General features: G+C 38.3%; 1 protein-coding gene across 1 annotated transcript in view; it reads right to left on the bottom strand.

The window, feature by feature from the left end:
• Window positions 1-12308, bottom strand: part of LOC134542208 (venom dipeptidyl peptidase 4) — a 77025-nt gene extending 64717 nt beyond the window's left edge. Inside the window, exon 1 of the mRNA XM_063386285.1 lies at window positions 12014-12308. Within this exon, the coding sequence (XP_063242355.1) occupies window positions 12014-12103 (90 nt within the window). The 5' untranslated portion in view covers window positions 12104-12308. The remainder of the gene's footprint in view (window positions 1-12013) is intronic.
• Window positions 12309-12458: the final 150 nt, after the last annotated feature.

Genomic DNA, 12458 nt, shown 5'->3' with positions numbered 1-12458 from the left:
ATTAAATTAAAAAAATTTTTGTAATCACTTTTACTAGAAAGAGCTAAACTTGTATTAGGTAATTCCTTTATATGAGCTTAGATGTATCAAGAACGTAATACAGCATATACTTAAATAATAATTGTACAATAAGTACAGCATGGATAGAAGTTTGTATGTTAAACTGACCGACATATCGAAAATATCGATATTTTCAGGCCGATATTTCATCGGTATCGATATAATTCAAGCTATACATCGATGTGTTGAAAAGTTTTGTCATCCTCGCCTAGACATGACCTTGGTGTCACACCAGGTGCGGGAGGGGGGAAGGGGCGTTCAGGCACTTCCAAGGCCACGCGAGAGAACATTTTACGACGGCATTAAAGGCTTATCTTCAATTTGACGTAACCGTCACTTTGTCAAGGCAGCCGTGTCCTTAATCCTTGTCAACAACGAGGGCTTAACGCGAAACCTACTATCAGAGGCTTGGTTTCACAATAGAAGCGTAGATAGCTTAATGATTTAATCGTTTATGTTTTTTACTGTAGTCATGTCCTGCATATCAACGTCAAATAGGAACTGAAGAAGATTAAATTATGATGTCAGAACGGCACGTTAATTTACGTTTCATTGGTTTAAACAACCTAACAACTATATTATTTAGTAATCCACCTACCTAAGAGGGGATACGAAAATTTTTAATTTATAATTTCCTGTCAAACTGAACTCCAGCACGAAACTAAACGGAAAGACGCATTCAACACTCGAGACGGAAAATTGTGTGCAAAAAAAAACTCCGTTTATTACCCAATATGTATTTCATACTATGTATTAATTTTTGTACAAATATATAAATTATAACTTTTCAAAACAAAGAAGTTTTTTTTTGTAAACCGTTTCATATATAAACGTTCTTCTTTGGCAATAACTAGTTGAAAAGAAAAGGGGGCGGGCAGGTTTGATTGGGAAGATTTTTTTTTTGTGAACCAATAAGAAAGCAATCTGTTACCTTGTACTAATATTCAAATATTGGCACATACTTCATAATCACGTGAGGCATGGAGCCAGTCAAACCTCTGGCATTATCCAGACACTATATCATGAGACTAGTACGTTTCACGGACTCGCTGGTTTCAAGGATAGACTCCAATGACCTCTGCATACTCGTGCAAACGTAGCTTTTTCATTGACTCCTGAACTAAAACAGATGTTAACTGTGTTGCTCATGGCATGATTCTGTACTCTTTGGTTGATTGTGTTTGATGTGTAACATCTTAGCTCTCAGTATGCGGCATTTGGTAGGAGTAATTTCGTGAATGGAACGGAAATGTGTAACCACGGTGCTACCATCTGTGGTGAAGTTCACAAAGCCAAAGATAAACTTTGTAGTATTAACTGTTTCAGGAGTTTAAACAACATGGGCAGTATTTTAATAAATTTCTTTGTTGAAAATCACGTACAGATGCGAGGTTTAGTATTTTATTCCAAGTCTTTTTTATCTTTATCGGAGCCGTTTCATTACATAGTTTAAAATTTCGGTCTGCAAATAAAACGATTCAATAGTCGACGTAGCTGCTCCGGCAGCGAATTCTAGTGACGGGTGCGGGAACTACTTGTGATTCGCGTCAAGAAAAGTAGTTCAAATTTTCAAATTCAAAAGTTTTTATTTTGCTTTGTTACACATTTACATTTACATGACAGTGTGGCATGCCAGCACCAGGTGCTCTTTTGCCAAAATTACAGTTATTGGTTAAGCTTACACTTTACAAACACAACAATATTTACAGAGAATTACAGAAGTTTTACAGGTATGATGCAAAGGAAATTTTAAAAACCTTTGTAACTTGTCTGGGGCTGTCAGCTCTATGTTTGTGGTGAGTTCTGCACACATCATGGATACACGTGAAAAAAAAAAGTAGTTGAAAACCTTACAATTTTCGTGTATTTATTACGCTCGGCATTATTTTTTTTAAGAATTTTACGTTAAACTTCGTGGCCTCTCGTCCACCGCGCCTCCAGCGGCGAGTAGTGAGAAACCACCCATTCGACTCGGAAAATGATTGAGGTACATAACGATGATGTTCATTTGTCGTTCCTTTTTTTTTTCTCTCTCCCCGCGCGACACAACTGGACCGTGGCGCCTCCCGCCCGGCGGTGGTTGATCCTCCGACCAACTGGAACAAAGTGGCGTCGTTCCGTGTCGAGGCTTTTGCCTCCGATTACGGACCGGGAAATGAGGCTCTTAGCGCCAATTAACAGCCCCTCTTTGACAAACACACGGCGACAATTAGGTGCTCAGAGAGACACTGTTGACACGTGAACAGTTGTTTCCTTTTGAAGCAAGATTACTGCGAGGAATCCTTGGGTTCATGACTCGTTCCAGGTCATTATTTCATTTTTACTTTCAACATCGCTACACTCGCAGATTTCTTTTAGTGGCCCAACTTCAATAAACTGAAAGGGGGAAAAAAAAATCTGTGCATACTTTTTGCATAATTAGCTGGCAAAGTTTAAATTTTAACATTTTTGTGCGGTATGGATAAGGAGAACCAAATGGAATAAAAACCTGGAACGTTTTGGGTTTAAAGGCAATGCTGATGGCTACTGCCCGGTATGTTTCAAATAACTTTCTAAAAAAATTATTCAATTTTATTTAACCTTTTAAAATCATAAAAATTCTGAGGATTTTAAAAGCCTAGCTAAAGTTTTTTTTTTTTTTTTAAAGAAATTAAACAATATCACACATAGAAAGTAAGATTGGCTTGAAAAATAAAACGTTCCAGCTTTATAAAAATTTTCATTTTCCTTATCAATACTAAATAAAACGCTAAAAATGCAACTTAGACGGCTAATTATGCTAAAACAATGCTATATATATATATATATATATATATATATATATATATATATATATATAATTTGGGAATATTCACTCATAAAGTCGGCAAGTTTAACCGTGTGTAAAGAAAATGCAGAATAATGACCTCGGATGGAACATGCACCCTTAAAGGCAGGTAATGTTCGAGACTAGCTGTTCACCGCCCTGGGAGGTGTCTGTAACGTTAAACGTAAAGAACATCGGTTTTTCTTCGGACGTTATCTCAAACCAAGAGTCAAGAAAAAGTTCAATAAAAAAACACCAAAATCCACATGATCCAAACAAATGCAATCTGGACAGGAGGTAAATTCGTCGTAGCATCCAATGAACAAATTAAATTACACTGACTTGTACGCGTATGCAATGAGTATATAGTTTGGTGCCTCAAATGACGTTGAGTTTTCAGGTCTCCAATGAGGCGGGATGTAAGTGCGACGCTCGCTGGTGCTGCTAGCACGGTATCGCCTCTAAGCGCAGGGCTCTGAACTGGCGTGCATATGGCAACGGTGAGATTGGAGTGATAACTGTAACACAAATTGGCGGAGGAATTAAGAAAAATGAGTTATTTAAGTCACTTGAATGCTTTCAAGAATCTGTACCGGCAGTTTCATGTTTAGAAATTATTCCGAGAACAGGAGTTTTAGCCATTTTCACTCTCCTAAAAGTGTAGTTGAGAAACAAAACACGGAAACAAACTACTCATCCGCCCTCAGCGCATTCTTAAATGCTTTTTGTAATCAGACACCACTTGAATATCTTGAGTAGTTTTCAAATAGCGTGGTTTCTTTTGAAGTTCTGCACACAGTGTGTGTGCCCGGGTAGGCGGAGGTCTTAAGGACCTGTCAGACTGTTAAATATTTATCTCCAATATATTTGACAGTAGAGTTGTAGGGGAAGAGTGTAGGATGGAAAATGGGTTCCGATTTTCTCCATCAAATATATTTGGACAGGGAACATCAAATATGTTTTAAATCATGTCACACTATCAAAGTTTATTTTTGGTCTGAGCTATCTCAAAACTTTTAATTTTTTTCTTCTCTATTTTGAAATTTAAAAAAAATGTTTATTATTATATTGGTGCATTTTAAAAAATTTTGAAGATGAATCAATTTAAACTTACAATAATATTCGTTACGTAATTAAATAAACGTTTTAGAATTTTTAATGTTAAAGAAACAACATTTTTTTGTATACAAACAATTTTTTTTTTCGTATATGACATTCATATTAACATTATTTTAGGTAGGTATTTAACTTCTTTCAACCTCTTTAATCGCCAATGTGCTCTTAGCCATTTTAAAGAATCGTTGTGTCGGAAACGGGTGTCACTTCCGTTTTCGCTAGGGACGATTTTGATTTGGCCGATAGCCTCAGAAATCCAAGATTTTTTTTTTTGAACCCGTCCTTTTTGCAAGATATTTGATGGAAGCTCAAGTCGTCCAACTGGCCGAACGAACATGGCTGCGCTGGTGACGCCGTAGCTTTGCTTGACACGACATAGTGGGAGGTAGAGACCGGAAAAATTCGCGAATTCATTTCGCGATGGGCTAAAATACAAAAATAGTTATACCTCAGTGCTGCCTCTGCTATTGGCTCGCAAAACACCTGGATGACTTTGGGCCAATGAGAAACACCCGACCAAAGCTTTATCGAATCACAGCAGGCTGCTACGTTGGGACGCCTCACAAGACAGCAGCCAATGAGTGGGTGACATTTATTTGACCGAGTGTACGTATAACTATGGAGTTCATCCTACAGGACATTGAACCCGCGAATTTTTCCGGTCCCTACACCGAGAGAAAGGTTTGTTTACCACAGCAAAATATTTGTTTATATATGAGGAAATACATTTATTTTGTTGATTCAAACAAATATTTTGTTGTTGGAAAGATTTTGTTGATCAAGAAAAATGATTTGGTCAGTTTAACTGTATATTTTGTTAGGTGTAATGAATCAATTTTGTTACTCACAAAATTTGGTTTGGCCAACAAAATATTTTGTTACAGGAAGTAAATATTTGTTTCGCCATATATAAACAAATATTTGATTCAAACCATCCTTTTTCTCCATGTAGTGGGAGGTGTTGGAAGCGCATGTTTTGACGGTGTAGACCGGGAAAGTGGCGACATCTGCCGCGACGGCGGCGCTGACTTTCACTCGCGCAGCGCTATCAGCTCGCGAGGCGCGCGCGCCCATTGGCCGGGGCGCTCTGCGCGACAGGCAGCCGCACGAAGAAGCCTCGACCTCGAAGCAAACACTGTTGGTGCTCCAACATCCCGTCACCGCGCTGTCTGCTTCACGGCCAACGAAGTAGAGATGCAAATATCGGCGGAAAATATCGAATATGAATATATCGATTACTTTTAAAACTATTCAAATATTCACCACGAATATTTAGGAAAAAATATCGATATTTCGATATATCGACATGAATATTTTACGATAAATGTTTCTACTACATAAATAAATGCACAAATATGCTGTATTACTCAGTTTTATTCAGTAATTTCCAAAAATAATAAATTCTTCATCTTTGATGACTAAAATAAGTATCGATGTTTTACTTAAAGGTAAAGTAAAAATATTTGAACAGTGAAACTAACTTTCTCATGTTCAGTTGGTGCTGTAATAAATGATTTTAGCATCATTTCTGATTGATGAAATATTTTCAATTAAAATGCATTATTTATATCAGGTGCAGGAAGTAAACAAAACACCATAAAATGCTATCTATGCATTTTGATTAAACTATATGACGATAGTAATGATTTTTTTAAGGATCTGAAAATACGCTGTAAAATAAACATAAATCAAACTTTTCCTCATGGTTGTACCGGGTTAGGCCTAAGTCACAGAAAATGCGTAAAGAACAATGTGTATTATGTCTAAGAATGAAGAGGTGATTTTTCTATATACTGTAATACAATGAAAAATTTAATCATAGTAAAAAGCATTTATTTTAGGCAACTGTACTAGGTACGCTAAATAACTGAAGTAACACATCCCAGGTACATATTTGTAAATTTGTAATAAATTATGTGCATGCAAAACTCATTCTAATCAATGACAAATTATTATTTTAAAAAATTTAACAATGCAAGGTTGATGTATAAATCAGTTGTTCGGCGCAATATTAAACAAACAATAATTTGAAAACTTACCTCTGTTAAAAGAACAGTTTGCTTCAGCTTCTTACTCTCCACCACACATTCATTATAAGCATTAATATGCTTACTTTTAAGATGTGCAAATAAGTTTGTAGTTGTTCCTGAGCTGCGATATGTTTTAAAACATAAATTGCACTTCACACTTTTACTGTCTTTTTCCAGTTTTCTGAAATATTTCCACACTCTACTGGTGCTCATGATGCACACACAATTCACATTAGATTATACAGCACACCACAATACAGCACTAGCAGGAGATGAACACAGTAGAGTAAAGGCCAGCCCAGGACCCAGGAACCAGGAGTGATGCATCGAGGCTTTTGGCGAGAAACTTAGAAAAAAACCATAAGAAAAGGTTTTTCCCCTTGTGCTTCACATAAAGTGGCAGTTCCCACTTCCCAGTGAAGTCATAAACACATATAGAGGGTTTCCAGTTAGTGTTGCTAACCTTAAAAATCTAAAATAAAAAAAATAAAAAAAATATTTACATGAATATGAATACTTTTATAATATCGTTTGAATATATCGTAGTTACAAAAATATTTACTCGTTTCGATAATATCAAGAGAAAATATCGAATAGTTCGATATATTCGATATATATTTGCATCTCTACAACGAAGCAGTGCTGTCGGTTTTGTTGCATGGGGAGGATGTGCGACGAACATGGACCCCGCATTCGATTACGGGCCTTGGACCCAGGATCTGAGACGGGCCCCCATCCCCCCTCCAGGGCCGGCGCGACCACATAGGCGAACCAGACAACCGCCTAGGGCGCCAAGTAGCTGGGGGCGGCGCAGCACGACACACAACAGCTCATATCATATGTTTAACGATTATTGAAACTAGATGAAAATGGATTTTTGTAACAGTTTGGAATGTTTTTATTTTGATATAAGTAATTATTTAAAGTCCACGGTTTATGATTTGTATTAAGGAAAAAATAAAAAATAAAACTCAAGCCTGCTTACATTTGATTGTTGACAAAATATTAGGCTTACGTGATGTATTTTGAGGCAAGGACAATTTTTTTTTGTGGTGTCCGTCCGGGGGGAGGGGGGGGGGCGGCATTAAGGTTATTCGCCTTAGGTGCCAATTTACCTTGCACCGGCCCTGCCCCTCTCCCCCTCCCCAATTGTACAGTCACGTGCTACATTATAATTACATGGTTATTTCTTACCTACACTCTTTCTACAATGTTATTTAACCTGAAAATACTGGGTATGATTATGGTTACTACTTTATAAGTCCAAACTAAGCTTTACTTATAAAATATTACATATATTTTTTTCTAGTTTGTAAAAAAGTTTATAATAGTTAAACATTAAAAAAATTAACAGGCCCGTGTCTCCTCCGGGCCCGGGCTATGGACCCAGGGGTCCACCCAGCCCCACCCTTTAGTGGGGGCCATGGCGACGAATGTTGTACACACGCAATCAGAGACTCGGGCAATTTCGCACACACTTGGCGCCACGTTAACTCGATGGTTTCCCCATTTTGATAGTCCTGATAAATTCACTTTGTCATTTTTAAGATCGACTGGAATGCATACCATTATTATGTTCGTAATTCATAATTATTTGGCTCATTTGTGTTGGCAGTGGGAAGGGGGAGGGGGTTGATGTAAAAGATAAACTCTTAAAAAAAATTTTCACCCTTACTTTGCGTAGAATGATGGTTACGAAACATCCAGAAATATTCGTAAACTTACTGATAGTGAGTTTACTTACTTCGAGCATGTACTCACACGGGTTTGAAGCCATTTCTACGGTACGCATGGGCTGAAGTATGGTACGTCAAAGGGAATAAATGGGGAAATTATAGTACGATGTAGGAAGTGAAGTGATTATGGTGCGCCAAAAAGTGTGTTGACAATAAAATGGAGTGAATAATGGTATATTTTGGGCTATTGACATCACCTTCATAAATCAACAGCAGAAACACCCTTTAAACTTTTACTTGGCTGTTTGTCCTGTTTACAACGCAACACAGGGTAATGAAATCGTAATTCAGAGTCATTTCTATACAAAGAAACAGTTAGCCAGAAATACGAAGAATCTTTTGGTTATTTGACGTGAAGCAATCGTTTAAACACCCGTAAATTCACTGTGATTTCCAACGGTTTTTTTTTTTTTTAGGGCGTTGACGCGGTGGCCATGTTACAGTAACCAGCCGCCTGAGTTGCAACCAGCTCAGCGGCAGAGCAGTTATGTTCCCATTATAGATGTTAGTTTTCCGGGAAAGTATGTTTGGTGATATTTTCCTGTAATTTACCGTAAAATGTTTAGTTAAGGTGCCTATACTTTCACACAATCACACAAAATAATGTTATCGCCCTTTTTTATGCTACATAACCAAATAAAACACACAGTTTGCATTTTTTTTACCACCTAGAACCCAACTGATGGTTACAGAAACAATGTTGTTTAACCAGTACCTACAAATCTGTAGAACATAAATGATTGTATAACTATAGACCCGAAATACTTGAGGATTCATTTCGCGATAGGATAAAATCCCAATATGCAAACCTCTAAGCTGTTTTCGCAACTGGAACATATCTTGAAGGGAATACTCTTGGCCAATGAGAAACCCTCAATTAAACAACTATGGAATCACATGCTACCGAGTTGAGATGTCTAATCAGTCGGCAACCAATACACAGATGGCATTTGCCCGGGTACACAGAGAACTGTGGAGGTCCATAGTAGAGGTCATTCAAAACGCGAATTCTCCCGGTCCCTGTGTATAACGTATAACAATATAGCTTAAATCATGCATATCTGTTGGTAATTTAAGAAGAAGAAAAAACGGAAAAATTTCCGGTAAAAACATGGGGTAATGTTTCCTACAGAAACGGGGCGACTCTACAAACCGCCGGTGGAGGTCTGGGCTCATGTCGAGGCAACGGGGCGACTCTACATACCACCGGATGAGGTTAGCCAGTCCGCGGACAGCCTGCGGCGAGGCGCGTTGCGTCAGACTTTGAACACAGCTTCCCATAACCAAGCACCGACTATGCACGCATTCTGTTTCCGCACTTGTAATAAAAAGCATTACAGCTAATGCCTGACTTCACCTTTCAAAACTTACTCTGCACTAAAAACAATGCTTGAAGCCCTCCCACGGAGAAAAAAAGTCTGTACTTTTAAATGCAGACCAGTAGTCAAAAAATATTTTGTATGTAGTACTACATGGAAGATGTAACTTTGAACAACACGTGGTTATGGTTATTTTAGCACACATAAAAATACGTATTTTGTGATGATGTTTACAAAAATTGGCACATAATTTTATATTTTAATTTGATCATAATTTAATAATAATATAATGATAACCTTTATCAATTTTTCTTTAGAGCTATTCAGGGAATGGTTTCCAAATAACTTTAACTATTGCAGGTACTAGGACAACACAGCATAAATCCCGGGTAGGTAATAACTGAACACAGCATTATTGCGAACACATTTTTTTGTAGTTATACAGTGGTTTTCATGTAATCTTACATGAATATTTCTGTTCAATTTATATATATATATATATAACAATATATATATATATATAACAATTAATGCGAAAACAGTAGTTACGGATTGGCACATCTAAAATCTTTACAGGCCCGAAAATCTCGCGGTTTCATGTATTTTCAAAATGAAATTTTAAGTCCTCTGAATTCTCTATACACATATTTGATTTCCCACTAGCCAATTAAATTGTGTTATTTTATTTGGCACTACGTGATTGGTTTACTGAACTGGAAACTGGCCGTTTGGCTCGCGGCCGTAAAAAAAAAATAGGCGTGTCACGATACGTCACGATAATTGCGGTGCATTCATTAACTCAATACATAATATAAATAATCCCACTAAATTAGTGGGATTCCTGGGTTTCTAACAATTATAGCTACGATTATTTATCCGATTCATCGGGTAGCAAAGTAGACCTGAAGCACAATGCCGCTGCTATACTCTAAATCTTGTAGACACGCCCCAAAGTACCCTATGAGCCAGTATCTAAGGGGCCCGCCCAGTCAGGGGCGTATGTGTGTCGGCGAGGCTGCAACAAGTACAACGCACGCTGGTGCTTCTAGCGCGGTGTCGCCTCACAGCGCGAGGCTATAAACAGGGGCGCAGTCTTCTCGTCGGGCGTAGGGAAGCTATGAGATTTGAGCGGTGACCGTAACATGGTGCGAAAAGCAAGTCCCTTGAGTGATTTCAAGAATCTGTACCGGATGTTGCATGCCTAATTATATTTCTGAAAACATGCATTGTAGCTTATTTTCGCTCTTCTAAAAGTGCAGTTAAAAACAAAACACGTAAACAGAACTACTGATCCGCCCTCAAAGTATTCGTTCGTTTTTTTTTTTTTTTAACAGACACCACTCGGATATCTCTAATATTCTACACACTGCCCTGGTCGGCGGGGTCCTTCAACATGAAGTGATTAAATATTTTTTTGCACAACCGCTTTTGCTGGTTACGCAATGTGTCATTTTAAAACTCAATAACGTTTGTGAGGTTTCTAAAGGCATACAGTGAAACCAGCAATGACGTATGTAAAAAAAAATTTTAATCAATCTATCGCATTGCAAGAATCACTCAATGAACAAAAACGAGAAGTGTTGTCTCCATAATATTCAGAGTCCATATGAAGTTGGTAGACCCATGAGCACAATGAACTGGCTTGCTTGTGCATAGAACAGTTGAGTCTGTCCTGAAACGAAAAAACTCCGTGAAACAGCAGAGTTTTTTCGTACCAATAATGCCTAATCAGGGGATGCCCAAGGGCCTCCTGCCAGGATTTCAATGAAGAAAAAACAAGCGAAGATATAAAGAGAAATAACAAGCTAGTTGCATAAGGTTACAGAGAGATTATTGTAATTCCTAGTGGGATATATTATGTATTTCCTCCCCCTTACAGCCCGACAGCCTCATATAAAGAATCTGGAGGTATTTTGTTTCCAAGTAGTCTCTTTTAATTTCGATTTGTCTTTCATACAAACTGGCATGTGTGTTTCATGTATTTAATAACATTAAATATGAACTTATGACAAATATTAACAAATAAATCAAACAATTTACTTATGTAATAATCCATTTTCTTTTAAAATTCAAGTATAAAAAACTTTTCTTATAACAAAAATATAATGGTTACAGTCCTTCCCAAAATCCTGGCTACTAATAAATGAATTCTTATCACACTTCCAAATGTAAATTTGTGTGTTCAGCCTTTTAAAAGCACCGGTCACAAACGGACAGCATTAATCAATATTTGGTCTTGGTCTTCTTCTCTTCCTGTTTTCCTACCACATCGTTCGTTATTTTCTGTTTACCTTTTTGAAACTGGAATCGTCAACCGCAAACATCACGCGTGTTTTTTCTTCTATGCTATCAAAGGACATAGATTGGGACAAAAAGTTGTAGTTGACCAATCAATGTATTCGGACCAGGCAGTCAAAAAGTCACATCACGTGGGCCAATCAGCGATCAGTGTCCGTCGGACACAATTTAAGACATTGAAACTGTAGACGGGCCTATACTCACACCTCTCATTCTGCGTTTGGCAGAGCGTACTATAAAGTGTTCACACAAGACAAGGTGGTCATTAACGCGAGACGTACGAAACTAAGACGTGATGTTACGTAGTCTCGTGTGAAAATAACCAGTATAGTTTTCTGTAAACTGAACAAAATTCACCGCTGTAAACACAACCAATTTTGACATGGTTTTGTGCCTTATTAGTTATGTTTTATTTTCTAACAGTTATTTAACAGCAAACTAAAAATCATGCCTAAGGTTAGGTGATGTATCTTATCTAGTAAAATAATTAAATATTTAAAGAATACTATTTTATACTTGTGCGAAGAATAATTTCGTCACTATATTTATAAAAGTGTTCAAAAGATTATAAGGGGGGAAAAAAACCACAGTGCATTTCTCATTCAAGATGAGACTATAGAACACTCTTGGGTAGTTTCAAGTACTCACCTGATGGCTGTGACCGATCTCCATGCTCACGGCAGAACTTCCGTTGCCGTAGTCCCGCTGTTCGGACATTATCTTCGCGTTGGAAGACATCGGCCCGCTTCCTCCGGACTACTTCACGCAACAAAACTCGACCAGTGTTAGTGAAAGCTCTCCCTGCGACGTGCGACCGCGTTTCGAACGGCGGTGGCTTCGAAGCGACGCGCGCTCGCGAGGACTGAGTGGTTCACTGGCGCGCCGCAGTGCAGCGCTGTCGCAAGAGCTCGTGCGCGCGGCCTGCCTGCTTCGCTCCAACTGACAGTTGGTTACGTTACAACTGCGGCATGGCGGGGCGTAGGGACACAGTGTGTTTTGATGGAGGGGGGGGGGGTTAGTGCGGGGAGGGAAACCGGTTAGGGGGAGGGGCAAACGAGAATACCCGGCCGCCCTTCTCCCTTTTACACAAAGG

The sequence above is a fragment of the Bacillus rossius genome, assembly GCF_032445375.1.
Source record: "Bacillus rossius redtenbacheri isolate Brsri chromosome 4 unlocalized genomic scaffold, Brsri_v3 Brsri_v3_scf4_2, whole genome shotgun sequence".
Taxonomy (NCBI): Eukaryota; Metazoa; Arthropoda; class Insecta; order Phasmatodea; family Bacillidae; genus Bacillus; species Bacillus rossius.
Note: the sequence above shows the minus strand (reverse complement) of the source record. Positions and strands in the feature narration are given on the sequence as shown.